Source organism: Electrophorus electricus, chromosome 19 (genome assembly GCF_041902795.1).
Source record: "Electrophorus electricus isolate QZ-2024a chromosome 19, ASM4190279v1, whole genome shotgun sequence".
Taxonomy (NCBI): domain Eukaryota; kingdom Metazoa; phylum Chordata; class Actinopteri; order Gymnotiformes; family Gymnotidae; genus Electrophorus; species Electrophorus electricus.
The window spans coordinates 17,854,274-17,871,430 of NC_137515.1; the positions used below are offsets into that span (position 1 = coordinate 17,854,274).

A 17,157-nucleotide genomic window follows, 5' to 3' on the forward strand; every position below is an offset into this window, starting at 1 on the left:
GACTGCGCACGCATTGGTTGTTTCCGAGTGCCCAGTAACGCCCACTGAATGACCAGCGCCTCTACTGGTGGAACCTGTTTCATGCATTGACATTCAAATATAACAATTATTTATAACGATTTCTGTCGTGTTTGCAGTTCTGTAGCGTGCATGTTTTCTCACACATTTTAACTGGACATAGAAATACTCGTAATAGAAATACTGTCTGTAGCTGGAATTCAGGACCACCTCCAAGACACTAGGTGGCAGAAAACGTAAAAAAAAATTCGGTAAAGTGAGATTTTTGGTATGAGAGGAAGAAACTGTTATGTTTTGTGTTTTGGAGCGCTTTTGTTCTTGTTAGGTACAGGACAGCTAATGAACCAGGTTTGGGTGTTGGACCTATACCGGTCAGAATAAACAGACTGCCATGCTGGTTTCTCACATATTGAATGGTTCCCAATAACCATCAGCTGACAGGGTGTGTCTGGGCGCTGTATATTCAAGTAAAATTCCAAGCTAACTAACTTGCTTAGAAGCTCCTCTATATAGGTTACCACCTTCTTGGACAGAGGATTGTTTACCGAGTCGTGGGACCGAAGAGCTCTGTTAAATCACTGGACTGACAGGTGAGACTGGCAAGAAATGCACCCCCCTGCAGTTGAGAGGTTAACTAGCTGTATATTTACTGCCCGACTAATAATTTGCGTATTGCTTGTATTTCGTTAAACGTGGCATTAGCGTCCAGTCAGGTGAGTCCGAGTCTACTGGTTAGCTAAGCTGGCTATAGACGTAGTGCTAGCCAATACAAAGCCACGCTAGCAAAATATATGTCTGATCTGATTAGAGCAAGACGTTTAAACTCCTTTGTAGGAAGGAAAAGATTCATTATATGGGACGTGCACATACAGAACATCAGTTTTATATATGAGACCAGTGTTTCTTCAGCTACGCTACACGGCACTGCTAGCGTGTCAGAATATTTGTGTTTATATTTCAGTTTGCTCTGCCGGAGGCTATTCTGATCAGTTCCAAGACAGTACACTCATAGGCTATTTTTGGCCACGGCGAACTTTAAAGTAGGAAGCTTCCTAATATTGCCATTTCTTTATAGTAATCCGCACATCCACTTTTAAAAATATACTTCCAATCACATACTATAAAAACATACAATATTGCAAAAAAGATTTCATAATTCACATTGAGATTTGTCTCATTTAATTTTGTACCATTGTAAGTTATATTTACAAGAATCAGAATAAATCAAATGTTTTTGCATAAAATGTATATCTTAACCAAAATATTTGAATGTAATTTTTTTTTTCCCTATAGTAATCAAATATCAATGATCATTGTTTCTCTTTCTGTACAGCCATGCATGACTCTTACATTTGATTTAGTCATCAAGCATGGGAATTTTAAGAAAGACAATCAACTTACAGCATAATGGCTCAGTTCTGAGATCCTCATATGAGACAATGCAGTCATGAGCTTAGAGACACTTAAGCAATTGGCAGGGTGTGTGTGTATGTGTGTGTGTGTCTAGCAGGGTGGAGCGTGATGGGATCGCTTGGGAGTCGGTTCCAGGCAGCTCCACGGGGTGCAGATGTAGTGGAGGAAGGCCACTGTGTGGTGAGAAGACACAGCTGTGAGTGCAAGAAGAGGAAAAGAGCCTCACACTGTGAGTGTGACAGTGAACCAGAGGAAGAGGACAGCCTGCTGGACACACCTCGCAGGTCTCACACACAAACAAACAAACAAACAAACAAACAAACACAGTCTTCACAATGACTTTCTCCTTCATGGTATCCAGTAGCGCAGGGACAAGGCTGTCCTGAACAGACACATACAAGCACACACACCCACATTATTTAAAGTGATGCTTTATACAAAAAAAAAAACACTAATGATGGATAAAAAGTAGTAGGGATCATATAGTAAAACTGCCAGTGGTAGATGTATATAAGTTTATAAGTGTGCAGAATTCTCCTTTGGACACTGTAGGTGTTTATTTAGCCCTGATCATTTTACTGTGCAGTTAACATTATGCAAATTATCTCATACTTGTAGATCTTATCTGACATTCATTCACTGCAAAACACAACAACCCTATAGAGACACATTCCTTTAATCTGACGTAACACATGCAGTTTGTAGTAACTGTGTGTGTAATTCTCTGGTGTTCGCTTTCTCCTTGCGCCCCATTGGTGGAACTGTAACAGAAAGAAACTGAAAAGCACCTCTAAGTACATCTACCAGACACTTTTTCTGAATGGGGAAAACAGTGACATACGCATCTGTGCACTAGGCCAAGAGTGGAACCTACACAAAGTTTACCTGTGTCAGGTAAGGCTGCAGAGTTCAGCTGCTGCTAACTGGAACTGATCACTCGAGCCACTGAAAGAAGTTAATAATAGTCAGGATGGACATAGAATTATGCATGTAATGTTCTGTGCTTGTGGCATTATTTGACTATGCTCCTGATGTGCCCTTCTACAAGTAATGGTCAGTTTACAGTGGAAGAGAACGGAGATATTCTCATATCTCGCCTTTATTTTCCTTTTGTGCTCTTGATTCCCTGCAGTCAGGCTATTTCTCCAGCATGTTCAGTGGCTCATGGAAGGAGTCCAACATGATGGTCATCGAGTTGAAGATCCCAGACCAGAATATTGACACAGAAGGTAAAGGCTGTTTCAAAGTTTGACCCTCATGCTGTTTGCACAGCAAACATCCAACTTCGATGCATGTCTTCATTTACCAGCTGTCTAAACCTTGCGCCTTGCAACTTGACTTGTGCGTGTGGCCGTGCGCATGTATCTGGGTGTCTGTAGCCCTGCAGGTGGTCTTTGGCTCTCTCTACAGGGATGATGTGCTGATCAAGCCCAGCAGGGTGGTCAGTATCCTGGCTGCTGCCTGCATGCTCCAGCTGGTCAGTACAGCACAGGCCTCGCCTCCAAAGCACAGCACTACATCAATCCCGCCTCCGGTGTTCGTAATTCATGTTCATAGTTAATGTTCATGAATGAACATCTTCATACACTTTTCAGTGTGATCTTTGGTCAGTAGCCTATTTGGACAAGTGAATCTGTCCTACGTGTCTCAAAATGTTTTCAGTATCTGCCATGGTTTCATAAATCTCTGAGTATTCAAAGTTATGCCTTGATTGTCACATTACAAAGTTGATCGTGTTCACGAACAAACAAACAAACAAACAATAAATAAACAAATAAATAAATAAGACTAAAAAGGCATTCATGAATAAACAGTAGTGCCACATGCTGCTTTAGACACGGTGAACCAACACCCCAGATATTTGTACTTTGTGTGTGTGTTCAGGATGGGCTTATCCAGCAGTGCGGCGAGACCATGAAGGAGAATGTCAGTGTGAAGACTGTGTGTGGCTATTATGCGGCTGCTAGCATATATGGCCTGGACTCCGTCATGAAGAAGTCAGTCCTCTCTGAGTTTTCACATTTGTCTGTTTCTCTTCTTGACCCCTTCATCCCCTGTGTTGTGATTTTGCAATGCATGTATGTGTCTGGTTTCAGGTGCCTGGAGTGGCTTCTCAATAACCTGATGACTCATCAGAATGTGGAACTGATGAAGGAGCTTGGGTATCCACCTCTTTGAAGACAACATTGAGTTATTGTGATCACAATGTTCAGAATCATTACAGTACTCCAATTTGGACCTTGAATTCTGTATTTTGTAATCACTGGTAGTTCATTTTGCAGTCAGTATAACTGTACAAGATGACTTCCTGAGAAGGGAGGTTGTTGGCTCTTTAGGACATGGAGCATTACCGCTCTAATTTAAGCACCTCTCATCGAGGGCTTGTATTCACATGTTAATCTGGTTTAAGGGTTGAAGTCATTGAACAGCTGATTCAGTCATCTGACCTGTTCGTTATGCAAGTAGAGATGGATGTCTACACTGCACTGAAGAAGGTATGTTGTCCTGATATCACGAAACAAAAAAAACACCACATTAACCATATAAATTACTTTTGTTTGTTACTTTGCCCTCTCCTGCATCTCTGTCTCTCTCGCTCTCTCGCACTCTCCCTCCCTCCCTCCAGTGGATGTTCTTACAGCTTGTCCCATCATGGGACGGCCCAATCAAGCAACTCCTGGTTGATGCAGACACATGGCTCTGTAAAAGACGAAGTGGTGGGTTTTGTATACTTACACAAATTGCCAATATGCACATCTTCCCCCATCTGCTCATACACATCTGGTTACGTTCACTTTTTACATATAGGTGGGTTGGTTTTGGGAGGGAGAGGGGCGAATATATTATCTCAGGTCTAGCAATTTCTGGATAATAATTGACCAAAAGAAAGCACTTCTGACATGTATTTCTAAGAAGCCGTGGTTAGCATTATTTGAACTTGTATGGTGTGTTTGTGTCTGACATGTAAGCAGTGTCCTAAAAAAAAATCTGTGTGTGGCACTGCTGCGTGTGTCACCTGTTCAGAGCTGGGAGAGGAAGAGCCGTTTCTGTGCACGGAGCAGGGGACGACCTTCACTCCCGTCTTCAGACACATCCGCCTGCAGTACATAATCAACGACCTTGCCTCCGCCCGTATTCTGGAGCGTGATAACATCATCCCTCCCGGTAAGACCTTACACTCAGATTAGGGGGCTTCATGATTAATATGCCCTCCCACCAGTCAGGTGCATGGCGTTGCACTCTAATCGCTGATCTTGATGCCAGTCAGGGCTAGAGCTGGAGCCATGACTCTGAGGTCTGAATGATTTCCCCTCCTTCAGTGCACTTAACTGAGTTTATGAAGGACCAGCTGGTATTGTTAAATTTCGGAAGGGGTTGGTAATTTGCTGGGTTGGATCATGTGTTTTATAAGCAGGAAAACTCTCCAGTGCAAAGTGTTAAAGTTCCCCATAATGTCCCTCCCGGCCCTGTTGTAGGTTTAGCCAAGCTGATGGTAAGCAACATCTTGCTTGCATTTTCTCTGTTCACTCATAGACTGGCTGTCCAGAATATACAAGCAGCAGTGGTTCGCCATGCTACGCACTGAACATGACAATGACAATGGGTGAGTATGATGAGACTCAACAGATCTCACACCTGTCACACACAGCCCAGTGCTTGATCTGATCCTGATCACTGCTCTCAAACTCTAGTCATAGACAAACCAGAGTTTGATTAGATCTCTACATCAGCATTTTATTGATTTTATTTATTTTTGGTCTGATTATTTTTTAATGATCCTAGACTTGATTGCATCTTTATGTTCATCTCTGCTTCCCTGGGTTAGACCCCAAGAGGCCAATAAGGAGGAATTTGAGCAGAACAGCATGCGCTGTGGTCGAAAACTGACAAAAGATGGAGATGTGAGTCTAATAGTTACTACTGTTGTGGGGCAATCAATGTATAAACTTCCCTCTGGGCTTTGCAGGGATGCTCACTTAGGCAGGTGTTTGAGGCTGGGGTGTTGGGGAGGTGTTTGAGGATGGGGTGTTGGGCAGGTGTTTGAGGGTGGGGTGTGTTAATCTGAATCCCTTCTCTCAGTACTGCTGGAGATGGACTGGTTTTAATTACGGTTTTGATCTGCTGGTTACCTACACCAACCGCTTCATTGTCTTCAAGAGGAATACCCTCAGCCAGCCGTGTGGGGGTGCGGTCAGCTTACAGCCACGACGACACCTTGCCTTTAGGTGTGCTACCTGCATCACACCACTCTGCACTGTGATTTGTGTACAAGTATTTACATCACATGCACATTCTAAGATGTTCATTTAACTCTGCCTTCAGGTTACGACTGGCTTCCTTTGACAGCAGCGGTAAACTGATCTGTAGTCGCTCCACAGGCTACCAGCTCTTAACTCTGGAGAAAGACCAGGTACACATAAGGCCATTCACACATTGCTCACACACTGAGTATTCTGATTGTTCCCCTTTTGAACACTGTCCCTGCTTTGCTGCCTCTGATTGGTTGGGCAATTCTGAAGGCGTGATCAAGCAGGAAAGACACTGCAGTGGTCAGTACATGGGTTCCCTAATATTAGAGCTGCTCTCTGACCAGAGATGGCCAAAAGAAATCTTATGCTCTACCAAATGGACAGCAAAAGATACCACATTTCATATATTATATACATTATAAATTTATAGTTATGCATAAAGTATTTTAGGACTTCAAAATAAAAGTGCCTTTTTTTTCATTTTGTCAAAATAAAAATTGCAAAAATCATTGCAATGTAATTTCAAATTCATTTTTAAAATGCTGCCCATCTCCTCCTCAAACATGCCCCGTGTGTGTGTGTGTGTGTGTGTGTGTGTGTGTGTGTGTGTGTGTGTGTGTGTGTATTCTGGCAGGAGTATGTGGTAATGAATTTGGATAGTCGCCTCTTGTCTTTCCCACTTTACGTGTGCTGTAACTTCCTGTACACCTCGCCTTCTTCTGAGCGACGAGGTGACGCCAGCGAATCCGAGACCAGCACCCACAGTGTGTAAAGACTGTCTGGCCAATAGATCCAGTAACATTTTGTTACTTTGCTTGGCTCCTCCCACCCAGCAGCCTTTAAGAGTCTACTTTTTGCTGCCAATTTTCTAAGCTTTTTTTAAGTGTATATCAATTTTTTATTGTTTTATTTTACTCTTATGTTAGTATTTCTAAATAGTTGTTTTTTTTAATTATTTTTCTGTAAAGCAATGCAATTCAACAGTGTGAGTGTTTTTGCTTATGGTTTGGCTTTTTCAGTTCACTTCTGGCCAGATTTATTTAATGTTGAAATTTGTTTTATATCATTTTATTTTATGTACAGTGTTCTGGCTTGTACTGTGTACTGTCCTGATTTTGCCATGTGTTCCTATTTATTTGTTGTTGGGTTTTTTTGTACTGTTTACAACTGGTGCTGGCTGTTTACAAAGGTTATATTGTTTTTTTACCAGTGTTTGTCAGTGAGGCTTCATTCAAAGTTCACTGACATTGGTTTTGAACAATTGGGCATTTCATATTTTCAAGGATTCCATAGTATTTATACATCACAAAGAATGTGACTTGATGTAAATGTAAAGAAGACTTGAGTTTTGGACCAAAATGACTTAGCAGAAAAGACCTTACAAAATAAAAGTACACAGCAGAAACTTGCCCTTTCTCTTTAATTTTCTCCACAGACTCAGCACTAATTTTCAGATTTTTTGGGGGGGTGGGGGGTAATATTTAAAGTAAAACAGGTCTGGTTCATACATTAGTTTCAGCCAAATAAAATAGGCATTGATTTGACTGTTATTTTAATGACCATACAAAACAATTGCGACAGAGACAAATCCAGCTGATCTGATGAACACTAAGTCACAATATGGTGTCAGCGACGGAACAACGTGGGCTGGACGGATAACAAACATCATAAGTCCATCACAAACGTCGATCGTTCTGGGACCTCTCCTTCACGTAATAGTAATTACAAAAGACATTTCAGCTGCGGGATCACTGAGGTATCGATGCGAGGCTGTCCTTTATCCTGCGTGTCATGCTGGGAAGCAGATGTAGGTGGTCGTCCACGCAGCTGCCAACGCACTTCTCCATCAGAGCGCGCACCGCGGGCTCCTTCGCTCCCGTATCGAACAAGTCTTTGGCTTTGTCGTTGCAGTGCATGGTGCATCGTGTGAGTCGATCCTGCAAGGGTACCAGATCACTGCAACTACATTCAATTTGTCCCAATACGCACGTCACTGATGGACCATAAAATCATACCCATCCACCAAAATGCTAAGGTATTTGGCTAACAGGTGTCCACTTACCTGAAACTGTTCGAGCTCGTTAGTGACTAATCCCTGAGCCTTAGCCATTGGCGCATGGCACTGGTCTATGCACTGGTGCACCAGACTCATTGAGCCAGCTGTGCGCTCGCAGCAGTCGGCGCTGCATCGGAACATGCGACCCTAAAAGTCAAATGTCAATGGCTTTAGGTGCGAATTTAAACGCCACGTTATATAGATTAGAAGTGCGTTACAATTATTCGTGTACGCATCCAGTGAATAAGGGTATTGGTTCTATGCCGAAGCCCAAATAATTATGTCCGAAGCTGCTGGAGAGACCAGTTGGCCCACTTAGACAGATGGCTACCTGCATCTTACGGATGTGGTCCCGTTCCAGGCTCTGCACCATGTCCTCCACCGCCTTCTGTACGCGAGCCTGCTGCGCCTCTGCCATCACCGTCAGGTTGTAATGTAGTTGCAGGTATATTAATATCTAATGGTCGCCTATATGTCGTCCTGAAATGTAGCTAGGAGTTGTCACTCCGCTAGCTAGACCCAATGTTTAGTTATCACACCAAGCCATAACAGGGTGGGGAAAACCGTCTAACGCGGTATGGCGACCATTGCAGGTGGAAAAAAAAAGAACAGTATTCAGTTCTCACAAAAAATAGTTATATTTAAACTATTAACAAATACCAACTTTTAAGGTGACCTCTTAGACAGCATGGGAGTAGGGAAACATGCCGCTTCCGCCTCTAGCTGACGTTACGATGTGTTTCCGCTTCCGTTTTTTTTTTTAACTTAGACGTATAACCCACCAAAAAGGGAATTTATTAGGCTTGCTCTTTTCTCTCTTTAAAAACATAATTTTAACTGCATCGCTGGAAGCAGTAAGTCAGTATTATTTAGTTCTATGTTTTTGTTGGTAGCTAGGCACATTATTTGGTTGGTCATCTAGCTAAGGTGTGCTGGTTAATTTAGTCGTTGTGCAGTTGGGAAACTTTAAAAATTAAGCATTGCTGTCTCAGATTTGACCACATATGCCGGGATTACTGCAGGGGCTTTCGTTAATTGCAAGTTTTTTAATTGATAACTATTGGTTTATCATCGAGAAACTAGTATTAGGTATACAGTACCTAAAGTCGGAAGCCAATAAATTGCGAACCTCATTAGATGACCTTTGCTATGAAATACTTTGAGCTACTGTCAGCAGTCTCGACCAGACGAAACCCTTTTCTGTTCTCTTCCTAGATGTCAAAAGCTGTCAGGAGCTAACTCCCTGCAATGTCTCTGAGAACCCTGTCCGTAAAGGCTTTCCTGTTCCTGGGGCTTTGTCAGGTTGGACGCAGGGGTCTCGCCTCTGCCCCTGAGCTCACAGAGCAGCCCAAGAAAATTGGTAAGGCGCGTTACATTTGTCTATGGGCACACAGACCGGTGTTTCTCAGTCCTGATCCTGAGAAAAGCTACGCCGCGCACTTTGGTGCTTTGTCTGCGCTAACAGACCCCATTACAATGCGTAAAACTGGCAGTTGAGAAGTAAAAATCTTAATCTGCACAACAGGTCACCAGGAGCAGGACTGCGTAACCCAACTTTAATAACTGGTTCCTCCTGCACTGTTCTCTTTACTTGGCTTGTTACTATGCATATTTTAATGTTAGCTTCTTGCAAAACTTCCTGTTAAGTGCTATGTTATGTTACGTGGTCCAAAAAACCTGCTCTGATCCTGATTAGCAACTGTTGGTGTGGAGTTTCACTTTTTTAAAAAGGAAAAACTGGTTGTGTTGAGTGTGGCTTTCCTCTGCCGCACGTTTAGCCGTTGTGGGAGCCGGCATTGGGGGAACGGCTGCAGCGTATTTCCTCAGGCAGGAGTTCGGACCTGCCGTCCGGATCGACGTGTACGAGGCAGGAACTGTAGGAGGGCGTTTGGCCACTGAGAACATTGGAGGATATGAATATGAAAGCGGAGGATCTGTTATACACCCGCTAAATTTACACATGAAGCACTTTGTGGACAAACTAGGTGAGTTGTCTCTTTTAGATGCATATGCACACTTGCACAATTACCCAAAGATTTTCCACAATTTACAGTGAAATATTTGGCCAGTGTTACTGGCTCTGAAAAGCACCATCTTTAAATTGATTGACTGGTTGTGTTTTCATTTAATACACCACTGAAGCAGCCAAAGCTTTTCAAGGGTATCAATTCTTGTATAGGAATTCTCCCTACAGTTGACAGGGTCTACTTAACCATTCATGGATGATGTTGTAACACACTGAGACTCAGTAAAGCTGTTTTTTTGCATTGAGTCTAAACTGACGCATCTTTTCTTGCTTTACACGTTTTGGTCTTTGTCCACCGAGACTCCAGAAACAGATTTCAAGTACACAAGTGTCCTGTCTCTGGCTCCAGCCCTAACACTGGCGTAGTCGTCCATGGCTGGGGAGCGGGTAGAGCAGCTTGTCTTTCCAGGTGTCAGTGCTGTATATCTTAACTGTTTAAAGGGGTTTTTTTAAATGCAAGCTGCTCTGTCTTGAGGGATTCGGTTGGATGGATGTGATGGTCCCATAATGCCATGGTAAAATATTACGGCACAATGAAGCGAGGCTGAACACAAATGGCTTCAAACCAGACTTCACTGACCTCCTTCAAACTGACAATCCTTCAAAGTGAAATCTTCCACGATTTATGTTTGCAACGTTTGAGAGGCACATTGATCCAGTGCAACTTGCATATTGATCAGTATGACAGTCAGTGTGTGCTCCCTGGGAACTGAACCCATGACCTTGGAGTTACTAAAACCTTGCTCTACATGAAATGGTATAGATGTTGACTTGACAATAAACTGATTAGTCAAGCAAGACCATAAATTTTCTCCAGGATCAGCAGTAATTAACTGCTGCAGAATCCTGATTGACACTGACCACTAATACCCCTGACAGAATGACACCTGAAATAGTATCAGCTGAGAGATGTATCATGAGCTTACAACCATTTTTAACACAGATTTAGTATCAGACTGTTATTTAGTATCAGACTGATTTAGTATCAGACTATTTTGTGCTTTCATGTCCATTTAGTTCTCCCAGTAATGACACTGTGTCCTCAGTATCACTGTGTAGAGATAACATGGTTAAAATGTCACCATGCTAATAAATATTACATTTAAATTGAAATCGGGACCTCAAATCAACTCAACACTTTGCCAACCAAATGGGGGGAAAGTGCTCTAACTCTGCAGACATGCAGTCCTAAGACTGCTTTGATAACAGAAGTTCTGCTTCTGCATGATCTCAGTGCCACCTTTGACACTATCGATCATGAGAAACTTAGACTTAGACCCGAGTTGGACTCTCAGGAAAAGACCTAAACTGTTCTAGGTCTAATGACTCTGTTTAAATATATCTGTTGGCGCATCAGATGCCTTTGACCTTCAATAGACAAAATAATAATCCCAACGGTAAGGTGGCATTGAAAATGTCAGCAACTCACTGTGCAGTTTGTTGTCATATTGTTTGTGTTTTACGTTGTCATTTCAGCTGTACAGGTAATATTGACAGAACAGCTGTCTGTACTCTCTATCAGCGATAAATGACAATGACCCAGTCTCACGCTCCCTCCTACATAGTTTTCTTTTTTTCTCTTTCCCCACCCTGTTCCAACTCACTTTCTGACTCACACTGTGCTTAAACTCTCATCGGTGATTGGAGCACTGGCTGGTCAGTACTGAGCATGTTCTGATTCACTCCGACTCATCCCCGGTTGCCAGGTCTGTCTCAGCGTGCCGATGTTCCCTCGAGGATGGCCATCTTCGACGGGAAGGAGTTGACCTTTGAGGAGAGTGAGTGGTTCATCGTCAACGTCCTGCGCATGCTCTGGCGCTATGGGCTCAACTTCCTGCGCATGCACTTGTGGGTGGAGAGCATCCTGGACAAGTTCATGAGGTGACTCCTACCACCTTCTCTGTTCCTCTGAGGGACAAGTTGAACCCTTGACCTCCTTAATGTGTAGTTATCCAACTAGGTGAAATTTTCCTTTTCTTAAAAAATAGAAATTATCCCAGGGCACCGGCGTGGTTACCCTTCAAACTGTGGGAGATGAACAGGGGCCTTCTATGATTTAACATTCTCCCTTTGATGACAAGGATAATAATTTACTATGTAGATATCTAGTAGTTGAAACTCACCCAAAGCTGCTTCCTGCTTAAAGAGTATGTATGTATGTATGTATGTATGTATGTATGTAAGATTCAAGGTGAGTAACTGCAGTGTACTGTAGAAAGAGATGTAGAGATATTCAAAATTATAGTAAAGTACAGTTTCCAGAGAAACAGGAAGTTTCAGACAGAGGTCCTTCATCAGCTGTATACCAAAGTGCTTCTGAATCAGCAGCAGGACAGGAGGAACATGTTTATATGTGAAACTAGATGTTTAATTCATAACATTCATTCCATGGGGTCTAAAGTTCCAAGAGTGTAGATCAGTTCTTTTTCTTTGGGTTTCCTAATTTAATTGCTACCATATAAACAACTGGCAATGTAAACAGATTTGTCATTAATGCAGGGTCCATTACTATTAAAATGTCTTGCCACTGGAAATGACAAGTCCTTAATTCTTATGGTCCGAAGGGGTTCAACAAACCGATCTTTAAGCCTTCCCTTGGTTTCTCCAATATAAAGCAGATTACATCTCTTGCAGTAGACAACTACTGCAGTGATGCATGAGGAGGAGTAGGTGATGACGGTTAATACTTTAGTGCCAGTTAATTTAGTGGTTGTGATTTATATTTACATGCAGCACATCGAGAGCAGTTGCAGGCTACAGTGCTACAGCCATTATTTGAATGATCATTTATCTCACTCTTGATGAGCATGTCTTTGATGTTTTTGTCTTGTCTGTAGATTAGTGGAGGATCCTTAAAAAAGGGCGTGTGGTCTCTACATCGTCCTGGAGGATTCTGAAGTGTTTAAGTGTAATATTAGCAACTGTTTTATTTGTAGGAAGATAAGTCAGCACCAAGGAAATTCTTGTGGTCTTAACAGCAGATTGTTTATAGGCCAGTGCTTTTACTCTCTGGACAGGTAAACATGAGCAAAAGCATTGTCTATGACTTCCTCAGGAATCCAGCAGTTTTTTAAATTTTCACACATTTCCAGGCTTTTCTGGAGGAAGCCTTCATTCTCACTGCAAATGCGTTTACGTGTCAGTAGCTGTGAGTGAGGGATGGAGTTTTTACAGGCCTTGGAATATTAAGAATTGTACCACAAATAGGAATGAGAGTCTGTAAATTTATAATAGATAGTGGTATTTAAACAAGAATTAGCAACATCCAAAAAATGTTCATGCAAGGATGTGCTATACTCCATGTATATTCAAGAGCTTTATATATAAAAAATTTGTGTACTTGGACGTCTCTTTTATTTAAGTTCTTATAGTGTTAAGTGTTTCCTACTGTGTGCTGTACTGTTATACAACCAATTAATTCAACCTTGACTTGGTAAAACCGCAAGGCACGCATGTTTCTTCATCCACATGTGCTGTGTGATTTCAATTTCACAACTGCCAGACTACCTCCTGTCTGCGGACCACAGCTCCCTTCTGTAAGGGCTGGCAGAGCTCTTAAATCCGCAGTGCAAGCTGGGAACGCACCATTTGCTTGGATTCGTTACATTCCTCACTGCTATGTTCTCATCCTGCCAGGATTTATCAGTACCAGCAGTTTGGCCACTGCTTCACCAGTGTGGAGCGTCTGCTGCATGCTATGGGCGGAGACTCCTTCCTGACCCTCCTCAACAACACTCTGGAGGAAACCATGCTAGCCAACGGCTTCTCCCAGGCCTTCATCAATGACATCGTGACACCGATCACACGTGTTAACTACGGCCAGAGTGTTCGCCTCCCTGGCTTCGTGGGTACGAGTCCTCCTCCCAGAAATGTTTGCCCCGAGTTGGTGTGTTTAGTTTTCAGTCACATACAGCTTTTTGAATTTGGAAAAGGCTCGTGTCCTCTGGCTTGTAATTAAGGTCAGTGGCGCCATCTTCTGGGCAGAATTTGCCATACTTTTTCAAACTGGCTAAATGATCACTTTAAGTGTGGTGCTTGTGGTGGGTGGTGCTATGCAGGAGCTGTATCTCTGGCGGGCGCAGACTCTGGCCTCTGGGCCGTGGATGGAGGGAATAAGAGGGTCTGCTCTGGCCTTCTGTACCACAGCAAGGCTGAGCTCATCCCGGCCCGCGTCACTGCCGTCTCCGTGAAGACAAGGCCAGCCAAACATGGTACAGCTCTCGCTTTATCTGTCGTGTGAGAAGCCAGGGTGAGGAAACGCACCCCCACCCAGAGGCTTGATGTGCTACAGTCTGCATTCCTGATTCAGATTAGGACAGACTGGAATAATGCAGAGGCAGGGCATGCTGGGGCAAAGAAAACATGAGCCTCTACCATGTGTGAGGCCTGGGAAATGTTGAAGATGAATGAGTTTAAAATATCTGAAGGTACAGGAACGGAGACTCGACAAATTGATCAGACAGGAAAGAAAACTCCTCTTTCAGAGCTAAATATAACCATACTGTATTTAAGATCTCTCTCTATCCCTCTCTCATTCAATTCCTAATGATCAGGTGCTGTAGCGACCTTTTATGAAGTGAACTATGTTGGCGAGTCTGGCCCTGCCCACTCCCTTTATGACATTGTGATAGTGGCCACGCCCCTTCACCAGGACCTGTCTGACATCAGCTTCTCGGGCATCTCTCCGCCAATCTCTTCCCACTTCCCTGGCCGCTACCACCAGACCGTGGCCACGCTGGTCCTCGGCCAGCTCAACGTCTCCTACCTGGGCACGGAGCAGAAGCCGAGTGACTTCACTTTCTCGGACATCCTCACGACGGACAGCAAGGCCCTCGCCATCAACAGCCTGAGCTCTCTGGACCCAGCCCACATGCCGCCAAACTACAGACAGCAGCCGGCCAGCCAGACCAAAGTGTGGAAGGTGTTTTCCCATGGGCCGCTGTCAGAGTTGCAGCTGCAGGAGCTGTTTTTGTCCCGGGAGCAGGTACGAGAGCGACGCTGGCTAGCGTATCCCAACTACAGAACCCCTCAGCGCCGCATCCCGCCCTTCATCCTCCACGACCGCCTCTTCTACCTCAGCGCCATCGATTGGGCTGCCAGCGCCATGGAGATGAGCGCCATCGCCGCCCGCAACACTGCTCTGCTCGCCCACCACCGCTGGTACAGCCAGACGGATAAGGTAGACCAGGAAGATCTCCACACCCGCCTCCGGGGGGAGCTGTAGGCCGAGATGGCACATTTACCTTCAAGTGTTGCCTCACAGGAGAGGCAAGAGACCTTCACCAGCGGATTCAAATGAACTGTCCTCTTGCTCTGTTTGTGTACGTGTGTGTATATACATATGCATATTTTCTATGCTGATTCTTGTTAGTGATGCTAATTTAATCAGGTGGTACAAATGACATGATGATAATTAATAGTTAGTTTTCCTCCACATTTATCAAGATGAGCGTTTGTGCACAACCCAAAAGCACTAATAACTACTGAGCCTTATGGTTTTAAATGGCCTTGAGGGAGTCCTTTTAGACTCTTGCAGTAGTTTACCATCTACAGGTTTGTTTGTTTTTTAATTCTATTCCTACATACAATGTTAGATTTCAGCACTGATGTCCCTTTAGTGATCTCCAGCAATAACTAGAGATTAGTGAAAGCCCCTGAAAAGATCAAAGAATGGTCAGACATATTGGTCTACACACGGCTTCTGTTCTGCATGTCTAAGTTGATCAGATTTTCCAGCATTTGGTGTTAATGTAGTTGTGGTGTGTTGGGTTGAATTAATGTTTAATAACATAATTAACACTGGCTACCTCTGAGGACTTGTCTTCCATTGACTAAATAAAGGACTCTAAATTCTTACTAAATATTACAACAATTTGGAGAATTCATATTCCAATAATTTAAGTTGTTTAATCATGGTTCAGTTAAATTTAATCATAACGACAGTCGGTGCCAGCAGATGCAGCTACTAAACTGTGAACTTTGAGTTTCAGCATTTGCTATAAGATTCACATGACTACTTCCTGTTCAGTAGAAAAATGATATTCATAGCACTTGTCTGCTGACATGGTGCTGGAGCCAAAATCCTGAGCGGTGCTGTGCATTTCCACAGCAAAATCATAGCTTCTCGGCCAAAGACGTCGGTGCTGTTCTGACCCCATAACCTTCAGGTCTAACCAACAAATCTGTGGCGTGTTTACTTGCCTCTCCGCTATTTACAACAGAAATTAGGAACACAAGATAAGACGGCAAGCTCACTAAGGAATGCCGCCGTCACTCATTTGGTGAAAAGAGGGCCGGATGGAGGAATACGTAGATGTATTAAACGAGCTTTCCGTTTTGGCGCCCTCTGCTGCTCCTTTTAGACATTGCTGGAGTCGACTGAAAGGAACCCTTCAGAATCTGAGACACAGTTTATGCATTCTAGCTGATGTACAAGATGCGCCTTTGACTTGAACATCTAAGCAGGCCGTTAACTGTTATTGATGTGACTTTCTTGTTTTCACTAAGCACTGAGGGGAAAAAAAATCCTTTGTACTGTTCTTTTATTCTTTATTGGGTGTTTTGGGTTTTTTTCTTCTTTTTTTTCCATTGTTTTGTCTGTTCCCAGGAAATACTTTGTTTGTATGAATTCTGACAGATCTGTGATTTATATTGGCAAAATAAGGGATTTAATAATTGAAAAAACAATAAATAAAACAACAGTTTGTTGTATAAAAAAATGTGTATTCTGTTTGAGGGCAGAGGAAGGTTGGTTTGCTGCATCTGGAGCAGGAACGTTCTGTATGTACCATGCTCACCACACACACGCTCCAACCACTTTAAGAGAATCATTTACTTATCATAGGAGCCCAGTTAGTCTTTGGCACATCTGTCGCTATGCAGAGCGTTTCGTGAGTAAAGACGCCAGCAGCATTGCTGGGCCTGATGCACTCATGCTAACGGCATCTCCTCTGTGTTGTGAATCACTGCCACCCAAAAAATATCCACTTAATTAACAATGAATAATTTTTGTAGTCCTCTGTGTGTGTCTTGTGTTAGTCACCTAGATTCAAAACATGTTCCAAAGGTAGTCTAGCTGTTTCACCAAGTCTTCATGTAGCCTACATGTTTTTGTACATACATTTGTTTACTTCTGGTTTGTTATGCTAATCTTCTCCATGAATAGAATTGTAATGATATGATTGGTCCCCAATGCAAAATGACTTGCCCAAACAAAGAGCAATGGGTTTTACACGTCAGCTGCAATGACCTCAGGTCCACGAGCACAGATGTTTACTGCATGCACGTATGTGAATGCTGCTGCTTCCCCCTCCTGAGTTCAAACACCGTGTCAATGACCATCATTGAGAACCGCAGTCATTCACCAATGAAACGAAAGGACGTTGGCATTGGCC

At 43.2% G+C, this 17,157-nt stretch overlaps 3 protein-coding genes across 7 annotated transcripts; 2 read left to right on the forward strand and 1 right to left on the reverse strand.

Moving 5' to 3' along the window:
• The first annotated feature begins 259 nt into the window (after positions 1 to 259).
• Positions 260 to 7,096, forward strand: gmcl1 (germ cell-less, spermatogenesis associated). Of its 4 annotated transcripts, XM_027006457.3 has the most exons (16): positions 260 to 608; positions 980 to 1,058; positions 1,526 to 1,715; positions 2,202 to 2,325; positions 2,564 to 2,660; positions 2,811 to 2,908; positions 3,316 to 3,428; positions 3,528 to 3,593; positions 3,842 to 3,926; positions 4,058 to 4,148; positions 4,456 to 4,596; positions 4,966 to 5,035; positions 5,258 to 5,333; positions 5,512 to 5,657; positions 5,755 to 5,842; positions 6,316 to 7,096. In XM_027006457.3, exons 3-16 carry the CDS (start codon positions 1,540 to 1,542, stop codon positions 6,451 to 6,453), a joined length of 1,509 nt encoding a protein of 502 aa, XP_026862258.2. In that variant the 5' UTR covers positions 260 to 608; positions 980 to 1,058; positions 1,526 to 1,539; the 3' UTR covers positions 6,454 to 7,096. The 4 variants fall into 4 exon arrangements, with proteins under 4 accessions (XP_026862258.2, XP_081558245.1, XP_026862257.2 ...); XM_081702119.1 differs by lacking the exon at positions 980 to 1,058 and having other exon boundaries at positions 1,497 to 1,715; XM_027006456.3 differs by lacking the exon at positions 980 to 1,058 and having other exon boundaries at positions 6,316 to 7,095.
• A 120-nt stretch (positions 7,097 to 7,216) lies between these two features.
• On the reverse strand, positions 7,217 to 8,448 carry timcc (TIM double twin CX3C motif chaperone). The gene is made up of 3 exons (XM_027006474.3): positions 8,069 to 8,448; positions 7,744 to 7,884; positions 7,217 to 7,618 (listed from the first exon to the last, which is right to left on the reverse strand). The coding sequence occupies exons 1-3, from the start codon at positions 8,153 to 8,155 to the stop codon at positions 7,430 to 7,432; spliced, it is 417 nt and encodes a 138-aa protein (XP_026862275.1). The 5' UTR covers positions 8,156 to 8,448; the 3' UTR covers positions 7,217 to 7,429.
• A 20-nt stretch (positions 8,449 to 8,468) lies between these two features.
• Positions 8,469 to 16,482, forward strand: pcyox1 (prenylcysteine oxidase 1). 2 transcript variants are annotated; one of them, XM_027006503.3, is made up of 7 exons: positions 8,469 to 8,591; positions 8,953 to 9,097; positions 9,516 to 9,722; positions 11,470 to 11,644; positions 13,400 to 13,611; positions 13,822 to 13,974; positions 14,317 to 16,482. In XM_027006503.3, the coding sequence occupies exons 2-7, from the start codon at positions 8,986 to 8,988 to the stop codon at positions 14,985 to 14,987; spliced, it is 1,530 nt and encodes a 509-aa protein (XP_026862304.2). In that variant the 5' UTR covers positions 8,469 to 8,591; positions 8,953 to 8,985; the 3' UTR covers positions 14,988 to 16,482. The 2 variants fall into 2 exon arrangements, with proteins under 2 accessions (XP_026862304.2, XP_026862305.2); XM_027006504.3 differs by lacking the exon at positions 13,822 to 13,974.
• Positions 16,483 to 17,157: the final 675 nt, after the last annotated feature.

Excerpts from the sequence above, each read along its gene's own strand:
- timcc (XM_027006474.3), bottom strand. The coding sequence starts at position 8,155 with ATGGCAGAGGCGCAGCAGGCTCGCGTACAGAAGGCGGTGGAGGACATG. Across the intron at positions 7,885-8,068 it reads ACCACATCCGTAAGATGCAG|GGTCGCATGTTCCGATGCAG; the intron begins GTAGCCATCTGT and ends TTTGACTTTTAG. Across the intron at positions 7,619-7,743 it reads ACGAGCTCGAACAGTTTCAG|GATCGACTCACACGATGCAC; the intron begins GTAAGTGGACAC and ends GTACCCTTGCAG.
- gmcl1 (XM_027006457.3), top strand. The coding sequence starts at position 1,540 with ATGGGATCGCTTGGGAGTCGGTTCCAGGCAGCTCCACGGGGTGCAGAT. Across the intron at positions 4,597-4,965 it reads TGATAACATCATCCCTCCCG|ACTGGCTGTCCAGAATATAC; the intron begins GTAAGACCTTAC and ends GTTCACTCATAG. Across the intron at positions 5,036-5,257 it reads GAACATGACAATGACAATGG|ACCCCAAGAGGCCAATAAGG; the intron begins GTGAGTATGATG and ends TCCCTGGGTTAG.
- pcyox1 (XM_027006503.3), top strand. The coding sequence starts at position 8,986 with ATGTCTCTGAGAACCCTGTCCGTAAAGGCTTTCCTGTTCCTGGGGCTT. Across the intron at positions 9,723-11,469 it reads GCACTTTGTGGACAAACTAG|GTCTGTCTCAGCGTGCCGAT; the intron begins GTGAGTTGTCTC and ends CCCGGTTGCCAG. Across the intron at positions 13,612-13,821 it reads TCGCCTCCCTGGCTTCGTGG|GAGCTGTATCTCTGGCGGGC; the intron begins GTACGAGTCCTC and ends GGTGCTATGCAG.